This window comes from Hippocampus comes, unplaced genomic scaffold, assembly GCF_001891065.2.
Source record: "Hippocampus comes isolate QL1 unplaced genomic scaffold, H_comes_QL1_v1.1 scaffold130, whole genome shotgun sequence".
NCBI lineage: Eukaryota > Metazoa > Chordata > Actinopteri > Syngnathiformes > Syngnathidae > Hippocampus > Hippocampus comes.
In genome coordinates this window covers 2,193,763-2,214,446 of record NW_017842057.1, presented here as the reverse complement: position 1 = coordinate 2,214,446, position 20,684 = coordinate 2,193,763, and the positions used below count along the sequence as shown (strand labels likewise).

Sequence of the window (20,684 nt, the reverse complement as noted above, 5' to 3'; positions counted from 1 at the left end):
CAGGTTGCCAAAGCGTGCGCGCACACACACACACACACACACACACACACACACACACACACACACACACACACACACACCGTATTTTCCACACTAAAAGGCACACTGGATTATGAGGCGCACCTTCAATGAATGGCCTATTTTTTTCATATATTAGCACTGGACTATAAGGCACAAGCTACATGCATCCACTAGATGGAGCTACAGGTACGTCTTTGTCCGTCTCCATGCCTTCTATTCTTTCGTTAGACTCGAGAGGTGTTCATGACCGCCTCCAAAAAACGTAAATTAACGATTACGTCAACAAAACTATAAAAAGTGAAAATACAGAAATGCATCAAAACAGGAAATCACAAAATAAATTCTATAGCGCCCCGATAGAATTTATTTTGGCATTTCCTTGAGCGTAGCTGAAACAGAACGATCAGATATCAGTAAATTTGATCTTAGTTTTACTGTTTGGTGCCTACTACCATATTTGTTACTGATTATTGCTTTATTGTTGTATATATGTTAGTTGCTCCATGTACAGGACTTTGTATGCAACAATGGCTGTTTGAAAGTGCTCTATAAATACAGTTGAGTTGAGTTAAATTGGAGGACACTGGACTGTCTCAGAAGTGTTTGTTATTTATTCCTTTGTTGTGTACTGTATTCCAAACGAGGAAATCACAAAATAAATTCTGTAGTGGGGCTACAGAATTTATTTTGTGATTTCCTCACTTGATTTTCTGTTTTGATGCATTATTTTCAATTTTCGTAGTTTCATTGAAGGAATAGTTAATTTACGTTTTTCCGAGGCGGTGAGGAACGCCTCTTAGTCGAACGGAAGAAGAGAAGGCACGGAGATGGACAAAGACGTACCTGTATTTGTTAAGACTGTGGAAACCATCCAAGATGGCGGTGCGGCTACCCGCAGCGGCTTCTCTATGGCCCCCTGCAAATCAGTGTTCTTCGTGTTCATGTTCTTTATGTTCCTTGTTTTCACTGTGTTGCGCACCAAGGCGCGCATACCCTCGTGAGTTTCTGCTCGCCATCGGCAGAACTACAAAAACGAATCCATCGAAGGCGGAAAAACTGCTTGACTGCGGTCTGCTGCATGACTGCGGTCTGCCGCAGAGGCCTGCTCAATCACCGACCCCCACTCCTGCAACCAGCCCGCAGTGGAAGCGCCACGGACGGAATCGAAGGAAGCAGAACAGGGGGAAGTGAGGAGATATCCAGGCTAGGCTAGCAGCTAGCCCTCATCGACCGGCGATCCCGACCATCACGCTGGCCAACGTACGCTCGCTGGACAATGAACTGGACTATATCCGCTTACTTCAGACATCTCGAAAAACCGTGAGTGACTGCTGCGTCCTTGTTTTCGTGGAGACATGGCTCAATGACAGTGTCCCGGACCAGGCTATTCGGCTAGCCGGGCTAAGGTGCTACCGAGCAGACAGAGAGCTCGTCGAGGGGGGGAAGACTCGCGGCGGGGGACTCTGTGTTTACATCAACGATGCCTGGTGCCGAGACACTGTTGTGGTCTGCAAGCGCTGCTCACCAGCGGTGGAGTTTGTGATTATCGACCTGCCGAGGGAATTTAGTGCCATATTGCTGGTAGCAATATACATTCCCCCTGGCTCAACCAACAGCAGGAGTATGGCCCTGTCTGAACTCCATCAGCACATCAGTGAGCAGCAGACAGCCCACCCCGACATCTTTCTCATCTTGGCTGGAGATTTCATTCATGCAAACCCCAAGAGCGTGCTTCCACAACTCCATGGCCACATCAACTTTCCCACAAGAGGCACAAATATTCTGGACAACGTCTACACTACAATCACAGGATCCTACAAAGCCCTCCCCCTCCCCCACCTTGGTGCCTCAGATCACACCACTGTGATGCTAATGCCAGCATACAGGCCACTGGTGAAAGTCGTCAAACCAGTGAGAAAGCAAGTACGAGTGTGGCCTGAGGGGTCCACAGAAGCACTCCAAGACTGTTTCTCCACCACAGACTGGAATGTGTTTAAACATGCAACCATTAACCTCAACGAGTACGCGGAGACCGTCACATCCAACATAAGGAAGTGCATGGACGATGTCACGGTCACCAGAACCATCACCACCGGGCCAATCAGAAGCCATGGCTGACAGGTGAGGTCCACAGGCTCCTGAGGGCCAGGAACACTGACTTCAGAGCTGGAGACGTGGTGGGCCTCAGGACTGCCAGGGCCAACCTGTCACGAGGCATCAGACTGGCCAAGAGACAATATTCAAGGAGGATTGCAGACCAGTTCAAGAACAGCAGAGACACCAGGAACCTGTGGCGGGGGATCCAGACCATCACGGACTACAAGCCCATTCCGCACACCTGCGACAGCTCCATCACTCTGCTGAACAAACCTGAACGACGACTTCTCCCGTTTTGAGACAAACAACAGCACCCCAGCACAGAAGACCCCACCTCCTCCTGGCGACCAAGTGCTGACGCTTTCCCAGGATAGTGTGAGGCGTTCCCTCAGGAGAACAAACGTACGGAAAGCGGCAGGTCCTGACAACATTCCTGGTCGCATCCTGAAAGACTGTGCTGAGGAGCTCACAGATGGTTTCACAGACATCTTTAACACCTCACTCAGCCAGGCTGTTGTCCCCACTTGTCTCAAAGCCACCACCATCATCCTGGTCCCAAAGAAGTCGTCCCCTTCCAGCTACAATGACTACCGCCCGGTCACACTCACCCCCATCCTCATGAAGTGCTTCGAGCGGTTAGTCATGCACAGCACATAAAGTCTGCCTTCCCCCCCACCCTGGACCCCTACCAGTTTGCATATCGGCAGAACAGATCGACTGCAGACGCTATCTCCACTGCCCTCCACTCAGCCCTCACCCACCTGGAGACCAAGAACTCACACGTCAGAATGCTGTTCATCGACGTCAGCTCAGCATTCAACACCATCATTCCGCAGCAGCTCATACACAAACTGGACCACCTGGGGCTCAACACCTCCCTGCGCAACTGGCTGTCTGACTTCCTGACGGGGAGACCACGGGCAGTTCGGGTCGGCAGCAACACCTCCAGCACCATCATGATGAACACAGGTGGCCCACAAGGATGTGTGCTGAGCCCCCTCCTCTTCACACTGCTGACCCACGACTGCACTCCTTCGTCCAGCTCCAATCTCTTCGTTAAGTGTGCGGATGACACGACTGTAGTGGGTCTCATCAACAATGGCGATGAGACAATCTACAGGTGTGAAGTGAGCAGGCTAAAGACAACAATCTCCACCTGAATGTGGAGAAGACAAAGGAGATTGTTGTGGACTTCAGAAAGACGCACCCCCAGCATGCTCCACTGACCATTAACGGTGCCACAGTGGAGAGAGTGAGCATCACTAAGTTCCTGGGAGTGCACATCTCTGAAGACCTGTCCTGGAGCCACATTACCTCATCACTGGCCAAAAAAGCCAACCAGCGCCTGTACTTCCTCCGCAAACTGAGGAGAGCAAGAGCCCCGCCCCCCATCATGCAGACATTCTATACAGGCACAATTGAGAGCATCCTGTCCAGCTGCATCACTGTGTGGTATGGTGCTTGCACTGTGTCCTGCCAAAAGACTTTGCAGCGCACCGTGAGAGCAGCTGAGAAGATCATTGGTGTCTCTCTCCCCCCACACGTGGACATTTACAACTCCTGTCTGACCCGCCAAGCCATCCGGATTGTAGGTGACCCCACCCACCCATCCCACAGCCTCTTCGGCCTGCTGCCGTCGGGAAGGAGATTGCGAAGTCTCCGTGCCAGAACCAGCAGGCTCAAAAACAGTTTCTTCCACCAGGCGGTCAGGAGACTCAACTCACTCCCTGTGCAGCATTAATACTGGAGTCCCATTTGGTCCTCGTGTGGCGAGGAGAGTTCATCATAGCTGTCGGATAACAAGATGGCGCTGGCGTGGAGGAGTCAGGTTGTGAGGATGGTGAGGGCACAGTGCAGTGCCTTTGTTCATCATGAAGAGGAAAGGGGAGGGGGGACACGACATAGGGCGCAGATGCAGACAATGTGCGTGTATTATGTTCATCAGTGTTTGCAAACTCACACTTATTCATCGATTTATTTTTTTTCTGACCCTCTCTGCATTTTCTCTCTTTTTCAGACACCTCTTACATCCATGCATCAAGACATTCACGACTATCCCTCATCTGCCTTATCTCAGAAGGCTTTACTTTATTTTGTTTTAACATTTCGTCTTCTTTTGACTTCAAGTTTGACTTCAGACGTTCCAACTGATTCATGCTTAGTGAACCATTTATCGGAAATCCACATTCGGCTGTCCAATACTTCACACACGACAAACATTCATCTCCATATTTAATTTTCATTTGAGTGTAAATTCGGGAGGATAAATTCGGAATTTCGTCCGGTCCATTTTTACTCTGCGAGTCACCCATTTTTGCCACCTTCAGTCTTCTGGAGACCAAAAATTGAAAAAAATAATACGCTCAACGAAATTCAAGGTTAAGCAAAATAAATCCGACTCAACGATAAGAATCGGCGCAGGCCTCGCTCGACGAAAAAGATTGAAGCCAACAACAACAAAAAAAAATCCTGCTCAACAATAAGAATTAGAGAAGGCAATCGCTCGACGAAAAAGATTGGAGCCACCAACAACAAAAAACCCAACTCATCAATAAGAATTGGAGCAGGCCTCGCTGAACGAAAAAAAATCGGAGCCAACAAAAAAAAAACAAAACTACTAAACGATAACAATCGAAGCAGGCAATCATTCAGTGTTCTCTCTCACACACACACACACACACACACACACACACACACACACACACACACACACACACCAAAAAACAAAATCAAAGTAAAATAAATCTCATCTTCAAATTCATAAAATATTCACATCATTACTGATCATAAATTTTGAAATCGGATTTACCGTGTCAAAGGACAGTTTGAGTTCATTGAGACCTCAGAGGGAAGCTTTCAGGGAGCCGGACGGGAGTTCCTCCATCTCTAATTTACGAGGACAGAGTTCTTCATCTTTTTCATGAAGAAGGTTGCGCAGTCCAGTTCTCGTCCGTCTCCCACAAAAGCAAACACTCGAGGTCCCATCTGTCTCCTTCATGATGAGGACTGTCCGACCTTGGGTTAGATTGTCTTGTCCAGGGAAGCCAAGACAACAAGTATTGTAAAAAAATGATGAGATTTATTCGAGAAAGAAAAAGAAAAAACATGGAGAGACACCATTCACAGATCTGTCAAGGGAGCCTTCTCTCCGGCCGCGCCTCGCGCTTTCTTTTTATCTAGTTTTCTTCTCTTCGGGAGGGGCGAAGGTCAGCACAATCAGCATTTTGAGCAGCTACACAGAATGCAGTCAAGTGCATGAACAGGCAACTTTGCTTATCTGCAAAATACCTGTTTAGCATTCAATAGTACCAACACTTCCATTTAGCGCTGTTATATGTCAAATTTCCATTACAAGCCAATGGGGTGTGTCTCTGATGTTAGCAGCTGGTTTATTTGTTCTGCCAAGAGAGCAGTTATCCTCTTTAGCCAGTAGGCATGAATCATGTCAGGCCTTGGTGTTGTCTTGCTCTTCATCTTCGACACTCTTGATTTTTACTACTACTGGTTCTTGTTCTGGGTTATTGCTGTTGCACTGCTTGTAAGTGCCCCAAACATTGGGCATTGGTGTTGTCTGTGGCTTCCTTCTTCCAGATACTCTCATAGTATTGCTGTCTCTCAGCATTTGGTAGGTCTTGCCACCTTGCCACTGAAAGCAGACCTTAGCTGGCAGTGATAATTTTACAGTTTGAGCCCCGCGAGTCTCGGGAATGATAAGAAAAGTATGAGTTCCAATATGCATTTAGAGAGTCCCAAATTTCGAATTCTGAAATGGTCTACTTATTCAATTGCAGATGATAATAACACAAACAACAACAATATACATTGATAAAAGGTGTATTTTTTATCAACAAATGCTGCAAAAATGTAAATAATTCAGGGATACAAGATTATTTTCGCAAAAAATTATCCAACTTTAGCTGCTTCCTCTGTGATATTGCCGCAATAAACTTTCGTAACACTTGTTCGCGACACTTTTTTTAACGTTACACGACTTGTAAATCGTCTGCTTTCTACGTGGTGAAGGCCGATCTCGCCAATCTCATCTCGCGAGAACGGAAATCTCGTCACGCGAAATTACTTAACGCAAGATCAAAACAACAATGGGGGCGATTGTCAAACTGCATTCGTTGCTGGAAAAAAATATTTACCATCATTTTTTTTTCCTTTTTTTTTTTTTGACTGAGAAATTTCCTGGAGTCCCAAAAACGCACATTATTTGGAACTGTGCGTCTAGCGGGAAATTTATGCGTCTAGGACGCGGGACGCAGAGGTAACGAGATGGCTGAGCTGGGTTGTTGGACAGTATTGTGTTTATTCTCCTGGCATGTACTTCCCTCTTGTACCATTTCAGGCAAGTCATCTTTGCTTGGCAGCCTCAAGTGCTTCATATGTGGACATCTTGCAGTATTTGTTGTGCAGTTCTTTCTGATCCTTCAAACCTTTTTTTTTGCTCCTTTAGGAGGCTAACTTCTCTCTTGGCTGCCCTTACTTTTGCCTCTACCTTTCTGTTCCACAGGGGTGGTCCATGCTCCTTACGGTTTTACATCATATAGCCAAGCCTTGTTCAGATAACTGATACAACTGCATAGATCAGCCGATGGATCTCAGTGACATTCTGTGAGAGATACTTATCGGTGTTGTGTTGACATCTTTTACTCGTAATTCCAATGGCACTTCTTTCTTTAGCCTTGGCAAAGAGGAGGTTGTTGGGTTCCACCAGGTCTTAATGATCGCTCTTCGGTCAATCACTCTTATGTTGAACTGTTCTGCTTGAGAGGGCTTGGAACCCACTTTGAATGATTGGGGGTGATTGCGTAGCCTAATGTACCAAACATGATAGCAACTTCCTATTGCTGATGTTTGAGCACATAGTTACTTCTAGCTCATTATACATGAGAGGGTTCCAAAGAATCCATGCTTCACAAATTCTCTGCATGTCTCCCCTCTAACTGGATTTAGTACCTTAAAAGCATCTGCCTCTCTCTCTGTCTCTCTGTCTCTCTGTCTCTCTCTCTCTCTCTCTCTGTCTGTCTGTCTGTCTGTCTCTCTGTCTCTCTCTCTCTCTCTCTCTCTCTCTCTCTCTCTCTCTCTCTCTCTCTCTGTCTGTCTGTCTGTCTGTCTGTATTAGAGCTAAGATCGGTCCTAAAAAATCGAGCCCGGACCGGACCGGTCCGAGGGTTTTTAATCCCCCGGCCCGAGCCCGATCACTTAATCTGATTTGCTGGCCCGAGACCAAAGCAAACCCGACATTTCATATTTTATTTGTGAGGACTCGGGAGGAGGAGGGGTGATTTCTGATAACAAAGCCAGTCTTTTGGAACAAAATCTAAGTTAAACAAGACTGTATAAACATTTACATCTATTATATTTCTGTTTCTGAAGAGGTTACATTAACCGACAATTTTCCATCATTGACGGATTTTTTTAAGAGTGGACGGGGAAAATTTAAGGCCGTCCGTCATTTTGACGGGTTGAAAATTGGGCCGTAAACCACCGCAGCAGTACGTCCTTAAGAATCTAGCGCGGCACTTTAAGAGAGAGTAGCAGAAAGACAAAGACGAACAATGACGGGTGGATACTCGACAGAGACTGAAAGGAGTTCTTTGAATTGTCATTGCAAGAGTTTAGTACAGTACTGTGATGAGGCGACTTCTGTTTTTTTGCAAACCACGGGCTCTCGTGGCCAAAACTAGTCACGGCCTCGAAAAAAAAAAAAAAGTCAGTGAGAGAGAAGCCCAACCCAACAAGAACCCGAAGCAATGATTGACATTTTAAGGCCCGACCCGACCCGAATTTCGGGTCGGGTCGGGTCGGGCTTGGGCGGCCTGATCTTACCTCTACTGTGTATATACGGTAGATAGATAGATATATAGATAGATAGATAGATAGATAGATAGATAGATAGATAGATAGATAGATATACACACACACACACATACACACGCACACACGCACACACACACACACATACACACGCACACACGCACGCACACACACGTAATAATAATACATTTTATTTATAAGCGCCTTTCAAAACACTCAAGGACACCTTACAATCAAAAACATATAAATACATACATACATACATATATACATACATTTTATGTATAAATATATGGATAAAAAACAACCTTACCTTAATTGGATTTGAACCATATAGTCCCTTCTGCCACCTGGAAGAAAATCCCTGAAAACAAATATAATTACTTTACTTTTTCGATTACAGAGGGATTTTTTTTTTCACTAAGGTCTTGACAAAAGGTTCACCTGGATATGCATACTTCTCGAACTTGCTGTGGCGTCAAGGCAAAGATAAAATACTTTTCTTGATGGTATCTTTGTGCAGTACTTGCTCCTGAAAACAAATGATGCTTGTCAAGTAAAACTGTGTATTTGAGGTATTCCATTGTCAGACTATATACGGGCTCTTTTTCTTAACATTAGGCACACGTCTCGACCAAATGTGACAAAGATCCACATTATTTGACCTGGGATTAAGTACGTATGCCCTCATATATCAGAAGGCAAACTGTGACCAATGTTCCATTCAACCATTTACGGCAAAACTTCAATTATTTTTGCACTTTAACAAGAACACAACTGAATGCAATGATAAAATATAAAGGGGACCAGAATCTCCTTAATGAAACCAAAATATTAGGCACACGTCTCGACCAAATGTGACAAAGATCCACATTATTTGACCTGGGATTAAGTACGTATGCCCTCGTATATCTGAAGGCAAACTGTGACCAATGTTCCATTCAACCATTTACGGCAAAACTTCAATTATTTTTGCACTTTAACAAGAAAAGAACACAACTGAATGCAATGATAAAATATAAAGGGGACCAAAATCTCCTTCATGAAACCAAAATCAAACCAAATTGGTCGAGTTTTTGTGGGAGGCGCAACGCTGTCAGCCACAGTGTGAAATTTATAACATGCAAGACCGTCTACACACGTTTCTGTTGAAAGCAATTATGGCTGACACACAGATGTTGCCCGACATTCTATTATCTTAATGAGCCCCCCTGTGCATGGGTAATTCAGACACAGCCATGTCCTGCCAAGAGTTTTGCCATGCATGATGACAGTTGGACCTCTCGTGGTTTGTTGTTGAACAATTTTCTTCATAGTTTTCACCAACATTATTTTTTCCTAAAAAAAAACAAAAAACAAAAGAAAACTAATAAAAGCAAATTGTTGCTGTCCCATGAAAAACGTATGTCCATTTTTGTCATTTAAAAAAAATGTCATGGTTAGTGGGGTGTCCTTGTTTCAGAAATTCAAGTTAAAAAAAAAAAAAACTGACAGAAGCGTTTTTCACAGAACAGAGGTGATATTGCGCCCTGCAAATATATTATATACTTCTTCAATATTTCAAAAAATGACTACCTGACAACCACAAACTTAAATGTTTTTTTTTTTTTTTTTAATTTTATAGAGATTACATTCTGTATGAACAATCAACACAATGTAGCCCATTCACATCACATAGCAATTGTGAAGTGGAATGGCAATGCTATGTACCATATTTTTCAGACTTAAGTCACACAGTCAGCTGGACTCTCAGCACTATGAATAAATTGGTTTCAATGAATAGAACAAGCAGTTGAGAGCCTTCTTGCCCCCCTGGGACATTTGCTGCTGGGTTCACCTTAGATCAGACCTGGGCATTGTACGGCCCGCGGGCCGCATGCGGCCCTTTGGTTGACTCTGACTGGCCCACGTCAAGAAAACTACAAAATAAATACCGTAAATTCCGGATTAAAAGCCGCTACTTTTTTTCCACACTTTCAACACTGCGGCGTGTAATATGAAGCAGCTTTTTAATTACTTTTTTTCCATCGCGGGAAAAACATGGACCAATAAAATGAATGAGTAGTTCACTGAGGTCCAATGAGATTGTAGGACTAATCACAACTTCCGCTCTTTTCGCCGTAGCAGGGAAAAATGTGTTACCCGGCAACAGTCGACCAATAAAATGAATGAGTAGTACACAGGGGTCCAATGAAATTGTATGATTACCGGTAATCACAACTTCCTTATTTCAGTCTTTCTTCTAACCCTGATCAACATGGAGAATACCAGACGAAAAGCATATGATGCAGCTTTTAAACTAAAAGCGATCACTCTGGCAGTTAAAGAAGGAAATCGAGCTGCTGCCCGTAATCTTGGCATAGACGAGTCGATGGTGCGAAGGTGGAGGCTCCGGCAAGAAGACCTGAGCCAGTGTAAAAAGACAACCAAAGCTTTTAAAGGTTTTAAAGGTGGGGCGTTGTGGTGTTATAGATTCATGAAACGGAAAAGCCTGTCTATTAGGGCACGCACGACGTTGTCAGCAGCTCCCTCCCAATTACAAGGACAAACTTGCTTCGTTCCGCACATTCACACAAACAAAGGTAGCTGAGAATTCCATCAGCCCAGATGAAATAATATATATGGACGAAGACCCTCTGACATTTGATTTGCCTCTCACTCGGACTGTAAATAAAAAAGGTGATTGCATTATTCTATTCAAAGTAGAGGTAAGATCGGGCCGCCCGAGTGCGAGCCCGACCCGACCCAACCCGAAATTCGGGTCGGGCCTTAAAATGTTTAAAATGTCAATCATTGCCTCGGGTTCGGGTCGGGTCGGGCTTCTCTCTCGCTGACTTTTTTTTCGTTTTTGTTTCGAGGCCATGAATAGTTTTGGCCACGAGAGACTGTGGTTCGCAAATAAACAGAAGTCGCCTCATCACAACACGTACTGTACTAAACTCTTGCACTGACAATTCAAAGAACTCCGTCCAGTCTCTGTCGAGTATCCACCCGTCATTGTTCTTCTTTGTCTCTCTGCTACTCTCTCTTAAAGTGCCGCGCTAGATTCTTAAGGACGTACTGCTGCGGTGGTTTACGGCCCAATTTTCAACCCGTCAAAATGACGGACGGCCTTAAATTTTCCCCGTCCACTCTTAAAAAAATCCGTCAATGATGGAAAATGGTTGGTTAATGTAACCTCTTCATAAACAGAAATATAAAAGATGTAAATGTTTATACAGTCTTGTTTAACTTAGATTTCGTTCCAAAAGACAGGCTTTGTTATCAGATATCACCCCTCCTCCTCCCGAGTCCTCACAAATAAAATATGAAATGTCGGGTTTGCTTCGGGCTCGGGCCTGCAAATCAAGTTAAGTGAGCGGGCTTGGGCCTGGTCGGGCTTAAATACCCTCGGGCCGGTTCAGGTCGGGCTTGATTTTTTTTGGACCGATCTTAGCTCTAATTTAAAGCCTAGTGGGCTGCAGTATTTCTCCTCGTAATTACGCAAATGCGCATCAAGATCTCTCTTTGTCTGGCCTCTTATTATGTGTTTCAGCGTAATTTCGTTGTGCAAATGCATTTATCATGCTCATAAAAATTTGGAGATTATTTTCACCTTAAGAAATTTTGCATTTTTTTTTTCTGCAGGGGTTCAGCGGGGGACTGCGTCCGCGGCCTCACCCGGAGGCGCTCCAGGCGTCAGGGACGCAGAAGCAAACCCCTGCCTACTCATTGGCCAGCGGTTTATAATCCGGTGCGGCACATATAATTACAAAATTGATTTTTCTTCATAAATCTGAGCATGCGGCTCTTAATCAGGTGCAGTCTGTAGCCCGGAATTTACGGTATATATTTTTATTTTACCTCATGCATTGATTCAATGTGCAGTTCTTTTATTTTGAATTTGTGTTTATTTCCTGCACGTACAGGTACGTAAGGCAATGGGCGCTATTGAATTTACTGTTGCAAGCAGGTGACAGGGCTGTATCCCCAAAATGTCTACTAAAACAAGAAAGGTAGATGCTGAATGCAGGGTTTTCAACAAAACATGGACTGCAAGGTATTTATTTACTGAAGTCAGAGGCAAAGCGGTATGTTTGGTTTGTGGAGACCAGATTGCCGTGTTTAAAGATTACAATTTGAATCATCATTACGAGACAAAACATGCAGAGAATTACAAAAACTTGACTGATGCTGAAATGGCGCGGATATCAGAAGATTTGGTAGCTAAGCTACAAAAGCAGCAAGGGTTTTTTACCAAGCTTCACGCATCCAGGAATGCAGCAACCAAGGCCAGCTTTGTGATATCCCACAAAATCGCTCAAAACAGCAAGCCGTTTGCGGAGGGGGAATTCGTCAAAGAATGCTTGGTGGACTCTGCAGCATTACTATGTCCGGAAAAAAAGAAGCATTTGAGCAAGTCCCGTCCGAACCGTGACGAGAAGGATCGAGGGCATTGCGGGAAATCTGGAGCTTCAGCTGCAACGCAAAGGTGCAGATTTTTTCTCCTTGGTTTGGATGAGTTTGGCTGTGATGTCCAGGATACAGCCCAATTACTTGTATTTGTCCATGGATTAACGGACTTCACGATTACGGAGGAGCTGGCAACAATGCGCCCACTGAAAGGAACAACAACAGGGAGCGACCTGTTCACCGAGGCAAACGCGTGTATGGACACATTGGGACTGAAATGGGACAGACTGGTGGGAGTCACAACGGACGGTTGTCCAAATCTAACGGGGAAAAATGTAGGACTGTTGAAACGTATGCAAGATAAAGTCACTGAAATCAATGCAGATCAGAAACTGGTATTTTTGCATTGTATTTTACATCAGCATGTGTTGTGAAAGTCAGTGATTAAAATTAATCATGTAATTGATGTAACTAAAATAGAAAACTTCATCAGGGCACGAGCATTGATTCACAGGCAGTTTGTTGCACTTTTAGAGGAACAGCAGACTGAACATAATGACATCAGCTACCACACAGCTGTCCGATGGCTCAGCCTGGGCAAAGTGCTAAAAAGAGTTTGGGATCTGAAATCAGAGATTCGAGAGTTTTGTGAAATGAAAGGCAAAGACATCCCACAGCTTTCTGATGAGGACTGGATGTCAGATTTTGCATTTGCTGTGGATGTGACTGCACTGATGACTACACTGAACACCCAACTGCAAGGCAAGGGCCTTTTTGTCCATGAAATGCACAAACTGGTGAAGGCTTTCATGACAAAGTTACAGTTTCTTACAAGGCAACTGGAGAGCAACAAACTCACTCACATGCAAACCCTGAAAGAAGTCACACCATCAGCTGATCACCTCCGCTGGTACTCATCCATGTTAAGAGCACTGCATGAAGAGTTTTCAAGGCGATTTGAAGATCTCAGAACAATGGAGGTTGAAATGCAAGTGATTTCCTGTCCCTTTACCTGCAATGTAGATAATGCACCCAGTGATGTCCAGCTGGAACTTATTGACCTTCAGTCTGACACAGTGCTGGCTGAGCATTTTAAGTCACAATCACTGCTGGAATTCTACTCTTCTCTTAAGGAAGAAAAGTTTCCAAACATGAGAACACATGCGCAGAGGATGTTTGTTCTCTTTGGCTCTACCTACATATGTGAGCAAACATTCTCTGTGATGAAGTTTAACAAATCCATGTATAGATCTTCCCTTACTGAGGGTCATCTGTCAGCAGTGCTTCGCATCTCCACCTCAGACTTTCAACCTGACTTTGATACACTTTTAAAGACCAACAGAGACTAGATTTCTCTCATTGAATAAGAAAAAAACAACTGAAAAACTCTAAATGAGGTGATTTAACTACAAATGTAGGCTTTTTTTCTTTTTTATAATCGGCTGTTTTTAGAAAGTTAAGAACCTCTTTCCAGCAACAGATAAATCTAAATGCATTTTGGGGTGAATGTGACTGAAAATGATAACTAATATAATCATCATCACAATTGTTCACATTTTGGCAACCATTGTTTTGGAAAATGTTATTTAATAAATGCCATTTTTTCCAAAGACAACCTCTGTTTTTCATTGCTCATAACATGTACTCTTAAAAGTCTTAAAAACGTGCCAAAAAATGCAAAATACTGCTTTTTATATAAAGAAATGCAATTAATATTATGTAGAATTTTGTTCAGACTTTTGATCCGGCCCTCCATTATATTTTCTGGTTCTCATGTGGCCCCATGCAAAAAATAATTGCCCACCCCTGCCTTAGATCTTTGGCAGAAGTGGAGAATGCTGTGCCTGACAATACTGCCCATAGAAGATGTGGAAGACATCTCCACAAGTGGCCTTATGATCAGAATCATAATCAGATTTATTTGCTAAATATATAAAACACACAAGGAATTTACTTTCCGAGTGCGCTTGTTCAGATCACAGGTTAAAAAAAAAAAAAAAAAACTCACTAAAAACTCACTAAGTACGCCTTGTGTCTTTTGTGAGGTTATGCCTGCTATCCTAAAGTGGAGTGGGTGTGTGGGGAAGAGTCTGTCTGATGGCTGTCGGATTATGTGCAACCAATGAACAAGAAATATGTAGTTTTCTATATACCGGTTTCTAATGTTGGACTTATTCACACAGACCATTGTGTGCGCCGACTTGAGCCATGACAAATTAAAACAAATCCATGCCATGTTGTCAAGAGTTCATATACCGTAATTTTCAGACGATAAACCGCTACTTTAGTCACACGCTTTCAACCCTGCAGCTTATTGAATGATGCGGCCTGTTTGAAGATTTTTCCAACGGCCGCCAGGGAGAACTCAAGCAGAAAAGGTTACAGTGAGCCGCTGTCATGTGTCACAGTAAAAATAACCAGCCAGGAGAGGGCGCATTTTACCTGTGTTTTGAGCTGGACTGCAATCTGAAAGCTGTGTGGCTGGGTCGATGACAGACTTGACCGAACACAAAATAATTTTTATGAAAGCTTTATTTACGACTGAACATAGAAAATGTAGCACATTAATAAAATAAAAGACTGAGATGCGTCAAATGGGACTAACAAATAGAAAAGTATACAAAAACAGACAACAGTAGCTGCTTGTGACCACTTTCAGGCATGTTGTATGTGCCCGAAACACGTGGAAAACAACTAATCTCCCCTGCTTCATGGCTGTTCACACGACCCACGATGTGACACCGTTCAAACTCCCAAACGACGATATTTTACTCTTAATATCAGCCGTGTTGCAATGGTGATTGCAGACACATCAGGTCTGAATAAGCACAGCTCAACGTTCGTCTCACTTCACTTCGTGGTCCAAGTCTGATGAGATTTCATTGTTGTGAAAGTTGACATGAAAGTGTGGATAGTAGAAAGAATAGAAGGAATGGTTGACTGCGTGTTACGGCAAGCGAGGATTTTTTTCATTTTAAAACAAAGCATTACTCGACAAGGAACGGTGCCTTTTTTTTTCCTTTTTTAAACCGGCCATGTGAGTGCTGTTTTACTGCCGCCGTGCTGCTGCGTTATGAGGCACTATTTGGAAAGAAAGGTTAAGGTTAAGTGATTAAACGTTGAAACCTCTTTCTGTGTACCGTCTTTCTTTGTAAATATCTCATGTTACAGTATGGGCACCTGTGACTTAGACAGGTGCGGTTTGTGTGTGTACAAAATGTTTTTTTCCTTTAAAAATGTAGTGGATTCGCCTTCTAATCAGGTGCGCTCTATAGTCTGGAAATTATGGGACTAAGAAAAAAATTTTGACATATGCTGCATGAATGGACCCAAAGACTAATGAACAGATGTTACTCCACATTTAATGGATGAGATGCCCAAGAATTGTAATGCCTGCTGGTAGTTAGATGTTCTTCAAATATGCTGCATTATAAGCAAACATTATCTTACTTTTCCTACCTGTCAGCACATGAGATGATATTAACTGGAGATTGGTGAGTTTTAATTATTATACATGTATATTTTATTAATTCAGACATAAATAAGTTGAGTGATTTAAAAAGTGCTGACCAAGTTTACATAATTACCGTATTTTCCGCACTAAAAGGTGGACTGGATTATGAGGCACACCTTCAATGAATGGCTATTTTGTAATTTTTTTTCGTACATTGGACACGTCGCTTTATAAGGCGCAATCTACAATGCCTCCACTAGATGGTGGTACGCTCCTTCCATTCAACTCAAGAGGCGTCCGTTCAACTCGAGAGGCGTTCATGACCGCCCTGAAAAACGTAAATTAACTATTACTGTACTTAAATGAAACTACGAAAATTGAAAATAATGCATCAAAACAGAAAATCAAGCGAGGGAATCACAAAATAAATTCTATATCCCCCCTACAGAATTTTTTTGTGATTTCCTCGCTTGATTTTCTTTGTAGTTTCATTGAAGTAACAATTTATTTACGTTTTTCGGAGGCGGCCATGAACGCCTCTCGAGTGGACCGCAAGAAGAGAAGGCACGGAGACGGACAAAGACATATAGTACCTGTATTTGTTGAGACTGTGAAAACCATTAATAAAGTCTGTGTTTTAAAAAAAGTAAAACCACAGCTCTCCTTTTTTCAACAAATACAGTTGTGTCTTTGTCCGCCTCCGAGCCTTCTCTTCTTCCGTTCAACTCAAGAGGCGTTCATGACCACCTCCGAAAAACGCATTGGCATTTCCTTGATCATAGTTCCAACAGAACGATGTCAGGAGTAGTTATTTTTTCCTTTGTTGTGTATTCACAAATGATGAAATCACAATATAAATTCTGTGGGGGGGGGGCTATAGAATTTATTTTGTGATATCCTCGCTTGCTTTTCAGTTTTTATGTATTATTTTCAATGTTTGTAATTTCATTGAAGTAATCGTTAGTTTACGTTTTTCGGAAGCAGTCTTGAATGCCTCTTGAGTCAAACTGAAGAAGAGAAGGCACGGAGGCGGACAAAGACGTACGTGCATTTGTTGAGACTGTTTTAAAAAAACTACACAACAGCTCTCCTTTTTTCGGAGCTGCAACAAAACTGTATTTAATAAAGCAGTGACACAGTTCACTGAACCAACTGCAAGTTATAACATTGTAAGCATGTCTCCAGCAAGCAGCCATCTTAGGGTCGACATATTATCGTAATGACCATAGACAAGGCGCACCGGAATTAAAGGCGCGCTGTGAGCTTTTAAGAAAATTGAAGACTTTTCGATGTGCCCTGTAGTGCAGAAAATACGGTATGTTTCAAGAAATGAAGTGCCATTTCACAATTGGTAAAGCTTCTGGACATTTGCTTATGGCTTTATATGATAAATTAAGTGATTAAGTACAGCCCACATTTACATTTTGTATCATGCTTCATTACACAGAACATATTGAAAGGGGTAACGCTACTATGCATTATTTCTGTAATCTGCACTTCAGTTTGCGTGTTACTGATTTAGAATATAGTATATTGTAAGGTCCTTGTTTTTGTTGAAAGGATAACAGTTGCCGACACTCTTCAGTTGCTTCATTTCATAATTGGAAACAAAACATAGTCATTTAAAAACTGCTGTCGACCACAGGTCACGCCCAGTCACCCAACACGCTGACTGCCTGCTGAAAGAGACAGGCTATAGAAATGCTTGATTTTTCAATGTTCGTTAAATTAAAAAGCCACTATTCATTTCAATATATGCCAAAAAAGATATGCTCTGTGACATCAACGTACATTTGTAAAACAGACACACGCACGCACGCACATGACGCACGCACGCACGCGCGCGCGCACACACACACACACACACACACACACACACACACACACACACACACACACACACACACACACACACCGTAATTGCAGGTCGAGTCGTCGCGACTTGCCTTATTGGAGGCAGACATGTTTCGCCGCCATCTTTCTGCTCTAGATAACCAAAAGAGGCACAACACCCGATCAGACATGTGCTGGAACAATGACTACAGCATATATGACAATTGCAATGTGCTTACTCCGTCACTTGAGGGAATATTATAAGTCCTTTGTGATATTCACCTCTGCTAAAGAAATTGGTGGTAGGCTTGCAAAGTGTGGTCTCTTTAGAAGCACCGCAGTTTTATTTGCTAAACAATTCAAAATGCATGCGCTTGAAACTTTTTATGGCCTTCTTACTCTTTTAAACTGCAATAATCCTTCGATTCTCTGTTCCTTTGCCTTCCATTTCAAAAACATCACATAGACACTGATAAACAAAGGCACATAGAGAGCCACTTTTAACTTAATACAACTATATACATGCTGGAAAGTATGTGGATTCACCATTGCTACATTGTCCCCACCTAGCAGGAAGCTGTCCTCAGCAACTAAAATGCCCACAAAGTCTCGCAAGTCACCGTTGCTCATGAGGCCACCCGGTTGGTCCCTTGTCCAGCACAGGGAAAGACTGGACACCCAGAGGCTGGTCCACCAGCCTAGCATTCCCCTTTGATGATATCAAGGGCCGATACTGGTCCAGTTGGTCCTGATGAAGGACTACCACACAATTTCTCCTTTATACCTGCACTTTTTCGGTATTGGAAAATGATCAATACACATTATTGCACAACAAGGGGTAGGGCTAGATAAGTTGTATACTTCTCCCTACTCCTTTGAACATATAACTGTGATGATGTTTGTATCACTTACTTTTATTTTTCCTTTTATAATTTTAGTTTGGATTTTGACAATCTGTTATTGTGTGTTTTACATATGTTCAATGAACAATAAACAAACAAACAAACAAACAAACAAACAAACAAACTCAGAAAACCATGTCTGATAGCTTCTCTAGGATAGTGCAGGGTGGGTCATCAGCTTGTGCTGAAAGTCTGTCCTTCAAGTTACGGGTGAAACCGAAGGAGATAAAGTACTACAGCCAGTAGTTCAGTTTCTTTAGAGTGGATGGCTGTAGAATGGAATGACTTTCTCCCTGTATTTTGCCTCTTGTCTGTATCAACGATGAAAGGCCGCTGCATGTTGGGGCAAGCCAGCACTTGGGCCTCCACGAGTGCTGACTGAAGCAAGCAGAAGGTACACTCACATTTGTCTGTCCATTTGAAAAGCCAGCCTTTTTGAGTCAGTCGATGCAGTGGGCCGCTTAGGGATGTAACAATATCCAAACATCACAGTAAGTGATCACGATATGAAATTCACAACCAATTATCAATCAATCAACCAAACTTTATTTATATAGCACTTTTCATATATTGCATAAAAATGCAACTCAGTGCTGTTAAAAAAAAAAATTAATTACAACATGAAAAGAGGACCCCTCTGCCCCAACACACACAGATATCTCCACAAGCATGACAATGCTCACACACACACATGCAGCACACAATGGGAGAGTAAACATGACAAATTGAAAGAGCATATTTTCATTCAGAAGTTAAAAATGAATCTATTTTGACCAAAAGTGTGGCATTATTAAAATTGTCTTTTAATAAAACAGAAACAAACGGAGCTGAGTATTGCCCATGGCCTTAGCGAATCAGGGCAAAGAATACAAGTGGGGTGTCAGCAAATGAGAGGTGCCATTTGTCACCTTCGGGACGTCAGGGGCTTGCTGCGCGATCTGTCTCGCTCTTTTTCCTGACGGGACCTGAATGGGAGCAGACGTATTCTTCGGCTGTTCTAAAGAGGTGTTTCGGGAGAAGAGTGTGTCGTTCTACACGTCGAGCATTGTTCCTGGCTAACGTAGCTGTTCGCTTTTTTACATCCGGAATTGCGCCGACCGTGTAACGTCATCGGCGCCTCGTTCAACATTCTTCTGGCCGGGTCCTGTGTCTTTTGCAGAGTTTCTGATTAAGGACAGCGGTGGAATTAGCGTGTCTTCTGTGGAGAGGATTCCATTACGGTGCCCTGAATTCCGAAAGTGCGGGAAAAAGGGTACAGTGGTGGTGGCGAGCCAACCAAAAGAAAATATATTACGTGATAAACTGTTTTTTGACTGGTTAGTGAATTGGTAATGGTCAAAGAAATTAACTGCTAAGGCAAGAGTTGATAGGAAAACTCTGTGTTTGGTTGCTAAATTCACAATTGAAAGAGAAAAGAAAAAGAAAAAATTGACCATAGGAAGGTGCCAGTTGATACAAGCTAAGAATCCGTTTCGGAGAAACTAAAGTCCTAATGCCTCACCATGAGTTTTGGTACCGCCTTTCTGATGATATAAATATGTTGTGAATCCCTTGTTTCTTTGCACTCGTGATCCGTAGCCATCGTCTGTTAACCGCGGGTGCCCGGAATATTCTGCAAATAAAACCTTCGAAGGTACGATTCATCGACTTCAGCCTGTATTTGGATAACCAACATCCTCACCATCCGAAATTCAACGAACACACGGGGGAAAGAAGGCCACTTTCCCCCCCAACAATGGCTTGGTTGGACTCTGTGCTAAAATCAGAATCAGAATCATCTAAAAGAACACAGATGGTCCATCTGTACTCAATCAGAATGAGAATCATCTTTATTGGCCAAGTATGTAGAACACACAAGGAATTTGTCTACGGTAGATCACGCTGCATTAGTATCATCATAAACAAGGACATGACAAATAAGTATGGAAAAATAAGTATGGAAGGACATTCGGTATTGTAAGTGAACCGTAGTGCGGTGGTACCACCCAGTGACAACTGTGAGACAATGTGCACACTGAAACTCCTCTACAACTAAATCATGTTTGCAGCAAGAAATTTTTCATAACAGGGGTTTTTCACTGTAGCAAATTTGATCTCAGATCTAAGCAAACACACACACACACACACACACACACACACACACACACACACACACAAACGTA

At 43.0% G+C, this 20,684-nt stretch overlaps 1 protein-coding gene and 1 long non-coding RNA gene across 3 annotated transcripts in view; one reads left to right on the top strand and one right to left on the bottom strand.

The window, feature by feature from the left end:
- Window positions 1–20,684, bottom strand: part of pias2 (protein inhibitor of activated STAT, 2) — a 158,594-nt gene that overhangs the window by 89,949 nt on the left and 47,961 nt on the right. For both annotated transcript variants that reach the window (XM_019860949.1, XM_019860950.1), the window contains 2 exons: window positions 8,386–8,473; window positions 8,255–8,305 (listed from right to left, as the gene is read on the bottom strand). In XM_019860949.1, the coding sequence (XP_019716508.1) occupies window positions 8,255–8,305; window positions 8,386–8,473 (139 nt within the window). The remainder of the gene's footprint in view (window positions 1–8,254; window positions 8,306–8,385; window positions 8,474–20,684) is intronic.
- The window catches only part of LOC109510564 (uncharacterized), a 21,480-nt gene continuing 20,498 nt past the window's right edge, over window positions 19,703–20,684 (top strand). Inside the window, exon 1 of the long non-coding RNA XR_002167152.1 lies at window positions 19,703–20,096. This is a non-coding gene — a long non-coding RNA (uncharacterized LOC109510564). The remainder of the gene's footprint in view (window positions 20,097–20,684) is intronic.